This window comes from Pararge aegeria, chromosome 15 (genome assembly GCF_905163445.1).
Source record: "Pararge aegeria chromosome 15, ilParAegt1.1, whole genome shotgun sequence".
NCBI classification, from domain to species: Eukaryota; Metazoa; Arthropoda; class Insecta; order Lepidoptera; family Nymphalidae; genus Pararge; species Pararge aegeria.
This window is the reverse complement of record NC_053194.1, coordinates 8,317,624-8,334,906: the sequence shown is the minus strand read 5'-3', so window position 1 is coordinate 8,334,906 and position 17,283 is coordinate 8,317,624. Positions and strand designations below refer to the sequence as shown.

Genomic DNA, 17,283 nt, shown 5'->3' with positions numbered 1-17,283 from the left:
TCTGTTATTAAAACATTTACATTTACATTAAATGTACTTTACCCTAAAATGTAATGAAAATATTTTTTACATAATAAGACAAGTTAGAGAAAGCCGAGTTACCTTCCGTCAACAACAGATAAACAGTTTACCCTTAATATTTTGTTACATGCTATTTTTTTCTTACAGTAGGAACATATCGCATTCGGAACAATGAAGTACTTTATAAGGCTGTTGACTGTGCTTTAGAAGCTGGATATCGATTATTTGGTAAGCATAATAATACTAGCCTACTAGAATTGCAAGATTGGCTGTAAAGGCACTGTAAACTTTGTCCCCCTGCAACTTCGAGTTACATTTTGTCAACTTTCATTCGATATACTCCTAGTCAATTTAGTTAAGTTTTCTACAGCTATTCTATTCTGCACTATATACCCAGACCCACCGTATCGCATAACCAGCCAGAACTTATAACCCGACCCGACCCTTAGGTGTTGTGATAACGTCCTTATCACGACTTTTAAAGGTCGTAGTTTTATGTCTAATATCTAGACTGCCACAAGAATTAAGCTGTCAAGTGGAAAAATACGATTCAAAATGTGCGTTTTAAATCAAATAATAACTTATTTGACTTTATAAATTTAAAATGCATCCAAAAATTTTCGGAACCGACAGGATTTGAACCTGCGACTCTCTGGCGTTCGCGGCCCGAGCGCTTTCACCAATTAAGCTACGGCTCTCCTACAGTCGTTGCCGAAATTAGTATATGCCTTTCACATCAGTCTTATAGCGACTGTAGCGTCATCTAGTAGGAAACGTTGCAGTTTCGATCTACTTTTTCAAAGGTCCATATTACAATGAGACGTTTGAAACAAGAGATGACACATTGCTTTTTTAGAATTTTTATCATTGGAAGCGCAAAACGCGCGTCCAATCGCGGCAAGTCGCAGGTTCAAATCCTGTCGGTTCTGAAAATTTTTATATGCATTTTAAATTTATAAAATTGATAATTCCTCCAAGTGTAGGTAAAAACACTAATAAAAATTATTAAAACTTATTCGACTACTTTTACAGACACAGCCGCTGTTTATCATAATGAACAGTACCTAGGAAATGCATTGCGTGAATTATTGCCAAAATATGGACTCACTCGTCAAGACATATATATCACAACTAAATTATGTAAGTATTACTCCGTATAGAATATATTTCGGAGATAAAAGTTGTCCAGTTTTATTCTACAACGCGTCACATCGCCTACCGTTGCTTGACTCTTAAGGGTTGTACCATGATGTTAGATTTTGCTCAAAATTAGACTATTAAAAACATAAAAAAAATCAACTGCGACTAAGTAGTTTAAAGATTAGCGCATTTAAACAAACAAAAAAAACACTATAGCCTTTTTATTAGTCGGTATAACTAACTGTTAACATTTGTCTTACAGCCCCTTCTGACCTCGGAGGTAGTAACGTCGCAAAAGCCTTTAACACATCCTTAGAGAATTTAAGCCTGGACTATATAGATTTGTATCTGATCCATTTCCCGGGTGCTTCCAAGATCCCCGCACAAAGTTCCAAGAATGCAGAATTACGCATCGAAACGTGGAACGAAATCACCAAGCTTTATGACCAGGGTAAGGTCAAGGCGATTGGCGTTTCGAATTTCACAGTCAGACATTTAACAGAATTGGCTAAAGCTACGGCTGTGGAACCTATGTTGAATCAGGTTGGTGGATATTAAATGATTTATTCGCTGTATTTATTTTATTGAAGCTATAGCTTTAGCGCGTTATGGAAAACTGATGAGAGTAAATTTTTACGATGCGCGCCCACACTTTGTTTCTATCTTGTTTGTTTTCTACAGGTTGAATGGCACCCTCATTACTATCAACCAGAATTGCTGCAGTACTGTAACGATCATAAAATACGTCTTCAGGCTTACTGCTCTTTTGGCGGTTTGGCGATAAGTAACAGTTCTTTGATGGAAGATCCTGTGGTGGTAGACATTGCTCAGAAATATAACGCTACTTCTGCCCAAATCCTGCTTGAGTGGGCTCTGCATCAAGGCATAGCAGTTATTCCCAAATCCACAACAGAACACAGGATTAAAGAAAATATACAGCTCAATTTTAAACTAACAACAGAAGATATTTCACAAATCAATACACTCGGTTCTATTAATTGCAAATATTCTTGGGACCCTACCCCTATCGCTTGAAACGTTATGTGATTATGTGACTTTTAAATGTAAAATTTATCATTTGCTCATTTATTTACTTTATGAAAATTTATTAATTTTATTATCATACTTCGGAATTAAAAGCAGAATTGTCGCTTATATTATAAAAATTAAGCTTAATTTGCTATAGTCCGCGAACAGCAGGAGAATCTGTATGGTGTAATTTATAATTTCTTCAATCCGTATACTCCACACCAAACAGATCCTCGGCAATGCAGGGTGCATTTACGAGATAATTTCCAAGATCACTTAACAATTATTCATTGTAAAGTCAACATCTCCTGAGGATGCTCCGGTTTTGGAGCGAAACGTGCGAAGAGGGTGCATTGCCGAGGATCTGTTTGGTGTGGAGTATACGGATTGAAGAAATTATAAATTACACCATACAGATTCTCCTGCTGTTCGCAGAGTATAGCAAATTTAGCTTAATTTTCATAATATATTATGGATTTCCGCAAAGTAACGCCTGCTTCTATCCAATACAGAATTATCGCATTTAAATATAATAGAATTTATTCGTTTCATTTTGCTTACCATTTTTTTTATAGTCATTTTAAAACTGGGCTATAACTTCCTTTATGGTTGTGGTATATGTGGTTAGTGATATTTATTTCATACAGGATGTTTAATTATCGATATGACAAGTGTTGCCATGCCAGCTTATCAAGATGAACTTTGTGTATTCGAAATTCCTTCTTTAACATTTCAGACTTCCTAACTTCAGGTTTTTAATCAGCTGCTTACTGAACTGAAAAATAATGAGTGACTGGCTCTTTGTTTCCGTTTTCTTATATAATCTATTGGAAACCAACTGCGCAGGCCACGTAAATATACGAAATATATTTTGATGAAAAACCAGATAGGTAGGTAATAGGTATCTACTATCAAAGCTTTGTATTAGAAAAAAAATCAACCGGTTATACTAATAGATGAGTAAGAAAAGATAACATTAATAAGATATTCATATAACTGATCTGGCCAGTATGTACAAGTTGAAGCAAGTTATAATCTTTGTTTGGTTGGAAATAATTTATTAGGGGACTACAGGGTCACGGGGTCTAAAGTGTTATTATTTATAGATTTCGCTACCTTTTATTCGCCTCCCTAATGCAGGGCCCGTACCAAATTACGTATTAATAAATTCAATCCAGTTTCCATTCATATGTAATTCGATGTTTTGTAAGAAACTCTTATTGGAGCGTCAACTGGGTCGCAGATGCACGCTGGTTTGAGAAATTACAATAATATATTCGTGTGAACTCGAAAAATTCTATTTGAATTACATGAAGCAACTGTTATTTATTTGTTTATCTTTTAAATATCCCAGAAAGTTCCATATAGTGATTTGTTGAATATTAAGTACCTACTGCTTTGGTCCTGCATCCGCCATGATCAGAGACATTCTTAGTTTATTTTTTGTGTTTAAAACACTATAAATGCATCAAATTATTATATGACTGCGAATGGAACAAACAAAATGGCCCCAACTCATTGGTGCTAAGCATTAAAAGAGCACCAGGCGAGCACGAGATACAACTTTGTATTGCCGACTAGACAGCACGTTTTAACTGAATACAACCAGTGATTTGAACCTGACCTGTCCGTAGGTCTGTAACTCTGTAAAAGTTTTTCTATTAAAGATGGTGTTTTGATCGCTGTTTTGGTGAAGCTTGTTAAATGTGAACAAACTCGTAGAGTTGTTCAAATCTGGTTTGATTAAGATAATTAATTGTAAACAATTTTAAGAAATAATAATTATTCACGGTTCTTGGAGTCTCAATAACCTCTAGCCGCTTTCTCTGATATTTAAAATGCCATGCCATTCTTCTTATTTTATTGAAGAGCCTATTTTAATTTCAAGATAGTAATATTAAATTCACTAATAGCTAGTAAAGACTATAATTATTATATGGCATATCCATTACTTATGCGCGTGCGCACGACCGAACTATTGTCACACATTGGTTACCATTGTTTTCAGATGCGTGACTGTAACTGGCCGTTGTTTAAATATTAATTAGTTCTTATTTTATTATCCTACAAGCTAGGTATTTTTTATCACGGGATAATATCTCAAAATTTTTTATGATATATATCAAAATTTTTTTATTCCGGGAAACTGACGATAACCGATCGTCAGTTTCCCGGAATAAAAAAATTTTTGTCCATTTCCAGGATGCAAAACCAATATTGGTATACACGGTGCACTGTACAGTCGCGTATAGATGACATAGGTTTTTTTTAATCTCCCGAAAACGTTACCCTGATAAAAAGTATCCTTTGCCCATCTCCAGGATGCAAGCGTTAAGTATCGGTGCAGTGGTTTTGGAGCTGCGGTGTGGAGCAGAACGTAGGTAACAAAGACACGATAATTTTGAAAGTTGTTTTTGTCATTGGTTCCATAGATAATACTTTCTTCTGCGTTTTTGTCGTCCTTGCTGGCGCAGTAGTCAACGTAGGGTCTTATAATATAAGTGAGAGAGAGAGAGATTTTCTTCTTAATAATAATAATGATGTAGTTACCTATTCATAATGTGACAGTTAAAAATGTAGGCGGAGTATGACAGATACTGAATATTCGCGTGACAAAACGCATTGTGAGTTGAGAACTGGCATCGTCGAAAGAAGGTCGCTGACTTCCAAATCTTTATTTCCGTTTGTGTAAACACAATAAAAGGTTTCGCAAACGACAAAGAAAACTGACTAACGCTTATTTATACTTGTCATTTCTCGGAAAATAAGATAAGAGCACCCTTGATTAAGGCAATTTATAATTTGGTTTGCAACTGAAATAAATGAGGTTTCCAGTTTTCGAAAACACTAATGGAAACACAAAGCATATCCACACAAAGTGTAGCCGGTAATACAATAAATGCGAAGGTTTTTTTATGTAGGTATTATATAAATCGATTTTCCCGCCGATTTCCTAGGTATTGCTTTCGAATAGGTCATAATAAATCGCGTTAACTTTAGTAACTACTTTTATTTTGACGGCCGAATAGCGCAGTTTGCAGCCACCCTGCTTTCCGAGCCCAAGGCCGTGGGTTCGATTCCCACAACTGGAAAATGTTTGTGTGATGAGCATGAATGTTTTTCAGTGTCTGGGTGTTTATATGTATGTTTTAAGTATTTATTTATAAAAATATTCGTCAGTCATTTTAGTACCCATAACACAAGCTACGCATACTTGGGGCTAGATGGCGATGTGTGTATTGTCGTAGTATATTTATTATACTATGCGTTCACGATATTGTAATGACCTTTTATCATTTTGAATCAAGCAATAAAGGCGTAAAGTAACACATTAAATGCACTAAATATTCAGGTCTTTTTAATATTCCAGCTTCGGAAGCGGTGATAGCCTAGTGGTAACGACATGGGCAATCCTTTAGGAAGGGGTCGCGTTTGATCTCCGGCACGCACCTCAATATAACTTCTCGAAGTTACGTGTGTTTTTAATTTAAGCAATTAATATATTATCACCTTTGTTTTAACAGTGAAGTTAAATTTCGTGAGGAAACGTGCCTGTAAATCCTTTATAGTATTCTCAAAGGCGTGTGAAGTCTACCAATCCGCCCTTAGCCATCCTATTTGACTATGGAATAAGCCCTTCTCATTCTGAAAGGTGACCCGTTCTAGAAGACAGGTAATGAGTTGATAATGATGACAAAGCTACAATACTATCCTATCCATATGGATAGTTTTTAGAATTCAGTTCGTTTTGTTTTTTTTATTACGTGGTTAACAACAAAACCTTTTTTCTTGTAGCGGTTTTGGAAGTCGATTAAGGAGAATTTTCTAGATAACCGGTGCAGCGGTGCGCTGTGGCCTTAATATGATCTCTCTGGATAAAATAATACATTAGTATCACAAAATCGATCGGTCGCGGCCTAAACCGATGGAACGGATGGTCCCATTCCATTCGCGTAACTGTACTCCGCCCGCGAATATGACGGTAACTCGCAATTCCACTATTAAATACATATATACTTACCATTAACAATAGCGCATTTTGCATTCTATAGAGTCTATAATGACAATGATCTATGAATAGATATCTGATAGATAGTTTTGTATATTTTTAGTTTTGCAAACATGTTATATAGTATATGGAATTTTTTGAAATAGGTGAGATTTTAGCTGTAAACAAACGCACGTCAAAGCTAATAACTACTTAATCATCATCATACCAATCCATTATCGGCAGTCCACCACGCTGGCCCAGTGCGGATTGATGGACTTCACACACCTCTAAGAACATTATGGAGAACTCTCAGGGATGCCGGTTTCCTCACTATGTTTAAGTATGTTTTAGTATATATTAGTTTATTATTTTTTATATTTATTATTATTTATATTTTATGTGTGTAATCTTGATAAGTATTAGTGTGTTATTGTTCGTAAGTATGTATATAATAATAATACACCCCACCAATCGGTTTCCCTTGGTTTTCCTAATCCTAAGGTTGCCTGGAAGAGATCGCTACTAAGCGATAAGGCCGCCCTTTGTATCCTACTTTTTAAGTTTATTTTTGTTGTGTCCATTGTTTTTTTTTTTTTTACTATTTGTGGTTTACAAATAAAGTGTATAAATAAATAAATAAATAAATATGTTTTCCTTTACCGCTGAAGCAAGTGATGTTTTAATTGCTTAAAGCGCACATAACTTAGAAAAAATAGAGGTGCGTGCCGGGATTCGAACTCGCTCTCCCAAAAGTGAAATCAAAGTCCTACCACTGGGCTATCACCACTTCAACATAATAACTACTTAGTAGATTTTTTTTTATTCTAAAAGTAGTATAAGTACTACTGAATGATGATAATGAAAACATTTTAGAATGACAGAGCTCGTTCGGGGAAGTACCTACTACTGCTGTGCTTACTTCTGCTGCCAAGACTTGACTTGACTGCAAGCTCACGTAGTAATAAGTGATAATGCAGTCTAAGATGGTAGCGGGCTAACCTGTTAGGGAGTATGGTAGTTATACCCTACGGTTTCTACGCGACATCGCACCGGGAAACTAAATCGCTTAGCGGCACGTCTCTGTCGGTAGGGTGGCAACTAGCCACGACCAAAGCCTCCCACCAGACCAGACCAGACCAGGGAAAATTCAGAAAATATAAGATCCCACACATTTTTTGTCTATCTTTCGATATGTCTGTTCACCCAAACTTATCATCGAAACGGTTGCACTGATTTTGATATTTTTAGCAAGCGGCGAATAAGATCTTCTACGTGGTGACACTTTGTTGATTCTCCGTTTTTCTGTCACCCATCAATATCCAATTCGAAGCATTAGAAAGGAGTTAAGGATTGACTCGGGCATTAAAGGGAAGGTAGGGAATGCAATTTCATCTAAGCCTGTTGAAAAAACCCGGTATATCCGTACTAGGTGTGTGTGAATCGCTCCAACGCAATATTCCCAGCGCGGTTGGCGACATCCACCCGATTAAGGCGAGGACGATCGCGATGGAATGTGACCGCACTTCGAACCCTCAGTATAAATTACAAGCAGAGAGGTTTCGGCGACATGGGTTATTTGGTATTGGGCGCATGGGTATGTGCTTTATATATAACTAGCGTGTTTTCTCCCGCATAAGTACCTAACCTAATTTTTATACTCATTGCTTTTAAATAATCTTGGAATAATATGCAGTATAATTTTATATGGAAACACAACCAACATAAGAGGTAAATGCGAAATTATGTTTCGATTCTTCTTGCATAAAGCAACTTTCGCATTTATTTTATAACCTAACTAGAGAGGCCACTTAAAACTGAAAATTCAAATATAATCGTAAACATTTAATTACTTAGCTTATTTTCTTTTACTACGGACTTAATGGAAAAAGTTTAATTTATTCATAACTAGCAAGCTCGCTATTTTATCGTAGCCGACCGTAATCATTTCAACCATAAAAACAGATTACTGATTTGGTAACCTATACGTTCTCGTTTCAGCGATAGTGTTAATAAAACTGTTCCAGGTGGTTTTTAAATAGTTAATTAATGTTCTACGCAGTTTTTTTGCTTATCGGAATTTTATGACACATTTTTTTATAGTTATAACTAACGGAACAAACAGCTGGCCCATCCGATGTTAAGTGAACAACCAGTGCCTATAAACAGAGCAACACTGAGAAGGACATGCAGGTAACATGTCCTGCAAAGTGCCGCCATGTGTCCATCAACCTGGGGAGTAGGTGCTAAGTGTCATTACACCGGCACCGGCAACCGCCGGCAGACAGCAATGCTGCTTGGCAGCAGTAAGAAGCAAAGTGGTAGTTATAACAGTACCTACATCCTCGGACAAGCTCTGTCACAAAAATCTACACCTCTTTTGCGTCAGAACATTCTAAAGCCTATAGAAGGCTAAAAGAGAAAAAGATTTCCACCACGGAAAATATTTAACTAAGCTTGGAAATCTACACGATTTTCATGTTAAGTGCAGTGAGTAGTAGATCTTATAGAGAACACTTTGCTATTATCTTATCGGTGGTTATAATAGAGCTATAGTGAATAGTTGGAAACTTATATACCTACATATTATAGACGGCCGACTGGCGCAGTGGGCAGCGACCAAGGTCGTGGGTTCGATTTCCACAACTGGAAAAAATGTATGTGATGATCATGAATGTTTTTCAGTGTCTGGGTGTTTATCTGTGTATTATAAGTATTTATGTATATTATTCATAGAAATATTGATCAGTCATCTTAGTACCCATAACACAAGTTACGCTTACTTTGGGGCTAGATGACGATGTATCTATTGTCGTAGTATATTTATTTATTATTATTTATTTATATAGATTATGTACTATGTACTATGATGTTGTTGCGAGGGAATCCTTTTGTTTTTGTTTGCAGCATAATCATAGCTTACTAAATAGTTATATACTATCTATAATTATAGGTTATAAATTTTTTTTCTGTTTTTGATTCCGATTTCCCTCTTTGGAGGCAGGTTATATAAAAAAGTAGCTTTTAGGCCCGTTTAATAAAAAAAAGTAAATTTTTTTACTATATCATGACCCATTAGGGGATGCAGCAGCAACGACGTTAGAAAAATAAGTAAATAGATACTTTTATAAACAAAAAAGGAAGAACTTTTTGTGATAGACTTTGTCGGGGCACACGAAGCTTTACACCTAGGCTTCACGTTGATATACTCTTTGAGGACGTGTACCATACATGCCCTGTAAAGTTTTGCTTTGTCTATAGGCTGGTATGGTTTTAACATACCATCAGTTTTGGCCATTTGTTAGGTCCGTGAATTACTATGAAAAAAAAAAAATTTAGACCGCTTGAACAGTTAAAGCCTGGCTACGTTTTATACAATTTTACAATTAACATTCATTATTCCATCTTCTGAGGCAAACTTGTAATTAAGAAATTAATAAAAAAAAAAAATTGCAAGTCATAAATATTGTTTGGTTCGGCAACTCTTATGACTTGCACCGGATAAAGAATGAATCGACTCATCCTTGCCAACTACCGACATAAATGACACTTATGCCCCTTTAAGATATACAAATAGTAGTTATTTGGCTTTATACCCACTTAGTGCTGAGGGTTTATGAAAAAGGACATTCTCTATATTTCGCAGACAGTCATAAAATACCCGGCTATCTCATATCTAATTATACACAGACAAGAACAGATGTTATCAGTATTTAAAATATATTTTTAAGAGCTTGATGCAGTAAGATGCTATTATAACATATAATAAATAAATAAATAAATATACTACGACGATACACACATCGCCATCTAATGCCAAAGTAAGCATAGCTTGTGTTATGGGCACTAAGATAACTGATGAATCATTTTTATGAATACTATACATAAATACTTATAATATATAGATAAACACCCAGACACTGAAAAAAATTCATGTTCATCACACAATTATTGTCCAGTTGTGGGAATCGAACCCACGGCCTTGGACGCGGAAAGCAGGGTCGCTGCCCACTGCGCCAATCGGCTGTCTGTTATGTACATGGTGATTTTTTTACTACCACTTAAGACCCACATCCCTCTGTCACTGATAAATTATCAAATCCCCTGCACGTCCAAGGTGCAGGGGATTTGATATAGCAGATTAGCAGATGTTGAATACAATTACTTTTGTTAACTACTATGTACTTCTGAGATAACTTTGGGTAAGTATGACTTTTTTTCACGGCAGATACACAGACGTACTTCGTAGCCCACTAAACCATATTAAAGCAGCGCTGTGGTTCTATTAACTATTCTAACAAAATTTCTATTAACGTAACCAGTAACATGCATATTACAATAAAGATTGCATCACATGTACAAATTACCCACTACTTTAGTACAAAATTGCTTATCTTGCTAACGTTGATGGTATTCGAGTATTGTACACTGCTGTAACAAAATGGTAGGTCTATTATAGGCTCGAATTTTAAGAGTTACAGCGTTATATATTCAATAATAGTCAATAACCTCAGGAATTGTATCAAATGCAATAAAAGATTTTGGAATTCAGACTTCTAATCTAGAGATTAGCAAATTCAAACTAATAAACTCTTTTGTTTTATTATATTAGAATAGATTGCCGAGTGGGGTCCATACCAAACCTGTAGGACTATTCGGTATCTCAAAATAAGTAGTAAATGTAGCTAGCCACTGTGTAAAGTTGTCATAAAATAACGCTTAAATATTATTATACATAACGTAGTTGTATCTGCCAATCGAGTTGAAATGAATTAAGTTGGAAACTGAAGAATCAGAACTCTACATAGTGGCTAGTTAAATTTGGTGCCATTTCAGATATAGAATCGGCCTGCTGTACCTACATATGGTGTCTGGATCTTCGAAAACCATCGATGTTTACAGCCTCGTACTAAAGGCGCTACAGATACTTTTCCGACACAGTGGAGCGAATTTCCGCCACGCTAGCGACATTTTCTCTTTAGGTGTAATCTTCAGTCGACTCTGTATTTACTATCGACTTATAAGAAAAGGACATAAATAATCATAAGGTTGAGTATACGCTTTTTTATCATGCTGCATGCTTTTTTCATCATTTTTTATCATACTGACATTTATTGAATTTCTTGATGTAAAAGTAGCTCGGAAGCAGTCAGCTCCGCTCTTATCTCGCGTAAAAAGATTGCAAATGTGTATGTTGGAAAAGAACAACCGCTGAGTTTCTTGCCGGCTTCTTCCCGGTAGAATTTGATATCGGAACCGCATAGAGTCACTACCAACAGACAAACTTGACGATTCAGAAGAAGAGCCTGCCTGAGGAGTAGGTACGATACACACACTTAGACATATTAAAACAAGTGTTTTTATGTACATATAGATACATAAACGATGTTTGGAGTCAAGAGAGAAACACAACAAGCCTCTGTTTTTGTAGTGAATCATATCCTGTAGTTTGAATATAGGTGTATAGGTAGCTATAGACAAAGGAAGTAGCTATATAAGAAGTTTATTGGTGGCCATGTACGGGTCAATGCACAAAGGTGCCGCCAACGACTATCTACACTCTCTAAAGAGACTACAAGTAGAACAAAGCCTAACGGTAAACCGTTCAAATATTTTACTACTGCACTAAATTAGATAGAATTTATTCACTTAGTATATAGACGGTGATTTCAAAGTAAGGAGCTAAATATATGTAGGTACTAATTTGTACGAATTTCGATCGTAAAGAAATTATCATTTTCATTTGTTACAACGGTAACAGGTTAAAATTACGGTCGTTGTAAGATCGTTGATTCAGCAAAACAGACATTACAAAATAACTAATTACCAAAACAAAATTTAGCAAACTGCATATAATACCTTATTTTATAGGACATTTCCTGGTCACATCTCTGAGGAATTAAAAAGTAACTGTAGTTTAACACTTAACTCTACAAGGGCAATCGTTTTATTGAACGAAACTACACAATTAGGTTTAAGTGTAAGTGACGGCAATTTATTTTCCCTCCGATCCTCAAAGCTCGTGAGGTCCGTGTACTGTGAGATATGAGCGTCACATATCAGCCGCATAATGTAAGCAAGGGTGTATGCATAGTTGCGTAGTAACTATGACAAACACATTTTAGCTACACACATTTTAGCTACACACATATTAGCTACACACATTTTAGCTACACACATTTTAGCTACACATATTTTAGCTATTAGCAATCAACAATGATTAATCAGCCACTGATAGACTAAAGACCCAAGGCGACGGTTTGCCCTAATCACCGCCTGGGCAGACTGGTTGATGATTGCAGTAGAAAACAGTACTAGATTTTTGTCGCCTCGTACGACACCAGCGGGAAGATGAGGGGTTTTGATACCTGTATTCGGGCTGACGTCACCATACGGCTGGTATAATCAGTAGTGTTGGTAAAAACCGGGTTTGGTCAAATCGAATTAAAAAATAATGTGGATGATAAAGAAAATAACAAGGAGATTCTAAGAGAATTTTTCCCGAAATAAAGCCCGATTCTTCCTGATCTGGTGTAGTTATCGAAAACCCTATTTCCGCTACACACTAATTGTTTAATTCAGTATGTAAAAAGCAACTCACAATTTCCACCAGGCTATTGACCATATCTTGGAATATCTCGGACACATTGCGCGCTAAAACCCAGAAAACCTGGAGAAACTGTTGGCAACGGGCAAAGTGAAAGGAAAAAGACTAAGAGGACGTAGCCCTATTCGTTGGGCGGACGAACTCAGTACCACACTCGGGACACCTGTCCGGGACATTGCTCTGCGACATGCCGCGGACAGGTCAGAGATAGGATATTCCGTGGCAAGGTTCACGACCCTCAGCGAGGTCAGTGGCGTGCATAGAGGGTATGCACAGAGTTTGCAGTCTCCAGTAGGAGTTATTAAAACTTAAGGATAGGCTTAATTTTTCATTTCAATCAAGAGTTTCTTCATTTGATATCATCTGCATACCCTGTGCATACCTTCTATGCACGCCACTGAGCGAGGTTGACAATGCATGGAGGAGGCATAATCAAAACCGGATTTAGTCGGGTTTTTTAAATGCAAGAAAGGTCTACCGTCATGTTAATCCAGTCATTTGCTTCTAGTGTCGATGCCAATGTAAACGACCATCAGTGTGCACATCTCCTTATAATTCTTAGCGCCAACGCACTTCAAGGCATGATACATTGCTTTAAGGTCTTTCATGATCATTATGTGGGTGATCGAGGTTCAATATGTTTTTGAGAAAATGCTTTAAATTCAGCATATAATGTTGGAATACTTCCGCTTAATAGCGAAGGACGGTATTAGTTTGAGAACATTGCAAACTAAAACGCGACTTAAAATGCTACGTCGTCGCTCCGTGCACTTCTCCAGCTTTTGTGCAGTTTTTATTTGCCTAAATAAAATTAAACATAACCAAAATAATCAGTAATTCCTACATAAATAGCTTGTTTGTTATTTATCCCATTTTAATAAATAATTAAGAAATCACTACTGCAAATTTGACGTTGTCATTTTTTAAAATTTACTAAATTTGTACAACGGATAAACATTTAGTCAGAAATATGGTCAACAATAATAAATATCTTTTTGCATTGTGAAGAACACTCATATTAATTAGTCGTAAAATTTGTCGGAATATATTATTTTTTTGTAGTAGTATAGTTTTTTTTTATAACAGAACTCCTCTAGGGAAGTACCTACTACAACATTTCCTTGCCCATTTTGCCGCCAAGCAACATTGCTGTTTTCAGTTTAAAGGACGTAAGTTGCCGGAGAAATTACAGGATCATTAGGCATTAGGTTGATGGACACAAGGCGGCACTTTGTAGGATGTGATCCTGGCATGCCAAGAGTTACTCTGTTTTTAAAGCGTTTTTCAAACTACTATCATCCATCTGCTTGGTCCATCGTTTATCAAAATTATAAATAAATAAATAAATAAATATACTACGACAATACACATATCGCCATCTAGCCCAAAGTAAGCGTAGCTTATGTAAGGGAACTCAGATGACTGATGAATATTTTTATGAATAATATGTTCGATGACCCAGTTCGATCCCGCACCCGCACCCCTAATTTTTATGAGTTTTGTGTGTTTTAATTTAATCAATAACAATTTCACTTGCTCTTACGGCGAAGGAAATGTTGTGAGTAAACTTGCATACCTGAGTGTTCGCCGTAATGTTCTCAAAGTGTGTGAAATCTTCAAAATCGCACTGGGCCAGCGTGGTGTACTACCGCATGCACACCGTTATTGGCTAGTGATGATTCTCGAAGAAATAATACAATTATTTACAAGAAATAAACATGGCATAAAATAAATGTCGGTATGCCGTATATAAACTTATTCTTGGATCGAGACAATTTTTGTAAACACATAAACACAAAATTCATGTTCAAAACACAAACATTTTCCAGATGTGGGAATCGAACGCACGGCCTTAGACTCAGATGGCAGGGTCGCTGCCAATCGGCCGTCACCAAAATTAAAACTTAGACACATCCAGCTAGCTAACATCTTGAAGCTAGCCATCCAAATTCTTGATATCAAAGTTCGAACGATAGTGGAAACATTAGAAATGTTATCCGCATTACTTGCAAACAGTTGAGATGTCAAATGGTGCAATGACCGCTGAGTAAGACTGCCACGATAACCCTGCCCTGCCCCGACGGATGCTTTATTTCTGCTCGCCCTGGTGGTAAACACTTGTGCGTCACCCCTACGTGGTCCGATGTCCACAAATACTTTGTGCACATGGCAAGTATCTAATATTGTTTTTATAACAAAAAATAATTCGTGGACATGATATTTCGAGAAGGGTTCCGCCGCCCGCGGCTACTACTTTGTTTGTCTCTTTTTATGTTTTAATTTCGATGTAATTGTACGTTGGAGGAATGAGCAGTTTAGTATCTTCCAATCCACAAAATGTATAACGAGTTCTAAGTTCTCAAGCAAGTTTGTTCTATTAGAGAATGACATGTTTAAATGTCTTTAATACTAAATTACTATATCAGGTAGGACAGGTTTTTTACACTTTCCGAATTATTAGATAGATGTAAATATTAAAAAAACCGTGTGTGTACTTATGTACACGCGTTAGAACTTATACTTCTTTGGCGTAACAAGATAAAAATCAAATCAAAAATTTTATCTTTCGCCTTAATCTACGATTGTAGAAAAAACAACACTAACAGTAGAAAAAAGGTATGTAATACATTGAAAGTTTTATTATAACACATTATCAAGTTAAATAAAGTTATTTCAAATATCACAAAAAAAAATTTACATAGTAAACGTAATTAAATTAAAAGGAATACTAATAGTCATTATCGGACAACAAAGTTTCACTCAACATTACAATTTTTGTACAATTGAATCAATTAAACCATCGGAATGAGCCCGTAGACTTTGACAATTGAAAGTGATAACTGTCAAACCTTACAGCTAACTTCAGGGTGTCGATTTTTTGTGACGGTGTGCGCATCGCAAAAATTTACTCTCATCATTTTTTCCTAACGCACCAAAAGAAGTATGGGAAAAGGAAAAAGGCGAAGGAAACGTTGTGAGGATACTTACATATCCGAGAGTTCCCCATAATGTTCCCAAAGGGTGTGAAACATTCAAATACGCACTTGGCCAGCATGGTGGACTACGGCATGCACACCGTTATTGGCTAACACACAAATAAAAGTTGTTTATTTAAATAAACAAAATTCCTTGATAGCATACCTAATTAGGGAGTCCTTCGTTAAACAATCTTAGCAGAGTCACTATATAGGAACTAAGTAACTTCATTATTGCCTTTATGTCTCGACATTATTTAGTATGCAAGAGAGGTTGTTTCCTTTAAAATCAGTCCAGAATGTTCGTCAACACAAGACCTATTGCGATCCTGAAATTTATGCGGGCTGTATTATGCGTACAGTGTACACGTCATAGACTGTCACGACTACATCGATGGGTCAATGACGTGAATACATGTGGGATATCTAAATTATTTAAGTCATCGGATGTACTTTATTTTACTTGTCAATTGGAGTAAAAAAATTTCGGGACAACGGGACCTAGAAACGCATACTTTGATAAGTTAAGTTTTAGCTGATATAATACCTTACTGTCTCGTTGGTCTACTGTTTACATGTGCAATTACGGATGACGAGGTTCTGGGTTCGATTCCCAAATCGGGTATATAATTCTGCTCCAGGCCGAAGATATGAAATTAGCGATGTCCACCCCGAGCCTCGGCGAGCACCAAAAGCTATCGATAGTAATCGTTTTAGACCTCCCGGGGATAAAGGAAACTGGAGGTTTCTTGGAAGACTTTATTTCAAAAAGGGAACGTATCCCGCCCTCTGGACGTCAACGCATTTTATTTATATTTTCCGCGTTACATGACCAGTTCCAATTCCGTAGAAAAAATTTGGAGCTAATTTTGTATCTTAGATAAACATAGGAATCTGACCTACCTGAATAGGACCTATGTTATAGGGCTCCCGCTGAGTTTAGGGAACACCTCATGGTATCTTCGTGTGATGAATTAATTTCCAGTCTAATTATTGTACAGCTTTAAGTAGTAGAGCCGCGAAGTGTTCTGTTTATCTTCAGAAAATTTTGCTCCTACCAAATGCGCTATCACCGCTTCCATTTACACCTTTTGTGATAAAACACTGACTAACTCATCATAAAGAACCTGTAACATTCCACTGTTGGACTAGAAGTCCAACGGGAGGCTTTGTTCATATTCACCACGCTGGGCAGAGTGTTGGTGATCGAAGTAGATGGATTTTGTAGCACAGTAGACGCTGGTGTCCGCTCTCCGATATATTCCCATAGTCGACCCGCGGGAAGAGTGGTGACGTGACAACTGTACTCTGATCTGTAAATGGTTGTCAGTTTATGAAATAGGCTGTTGTTCTTTCGGATACGTATAGGTGATGGTTATTTTCTCTCTCTTTTTGTGCCTCTCCACTACTGGAGGTTGGACGTCAGCTCAGCGAACTACTCGCGGTCTTGCGCCAAGCGAAACAATACTTCCACGCTTTCAACATTGGTCCATTCACGGATGTTGCGCAACCACGACTTCTTC

The 17,283-nt window shown here is 36.7% G+C and overlaps 1 protein-coding gene across 4 annotated transcripts in view; it reads left to right on the top strand.

Annotated features, from left to right (window-relative positions):
• The window catches only part of LOC120630075 (uncharacterized oxidoreductase YtbE-like), a 41,162-nt gene extending 38,642 nt beyond the window's left edge, over window positions 1–2,520 (top strand). For 3 of the 4 annotated variants that reach the window (XM_039899218.1, XM_039899217.1, XM_039899219.1), the window contains 4 exons: window positions 169–249; window positions 1,054–1,161; window positions 1,424–1,704; window positions 1,843–2,520. In XM_039899218.1, coding sequence (XP_039755152.1) covers window positions 169–249; window positions 1,054–1,161; window positions 1,424–1,704; window positions 1,843–2,196 — 824 coding nt within the window. In that variant the 3' untranslated portion in view covers window positions 2,197–2,520. The remainder of the gene's footprint in view (window positions 1–168; window positions 250–1,053; window positions 1,162–1,423; window positions 1,705–1,842) is intronic. The other variant, XM_039899216.1, reaches the window with a different exon arrangement.
• The last annotated feature ends 14,763 nt before the right edge of the window (window positions 2,521–17,283 follow it).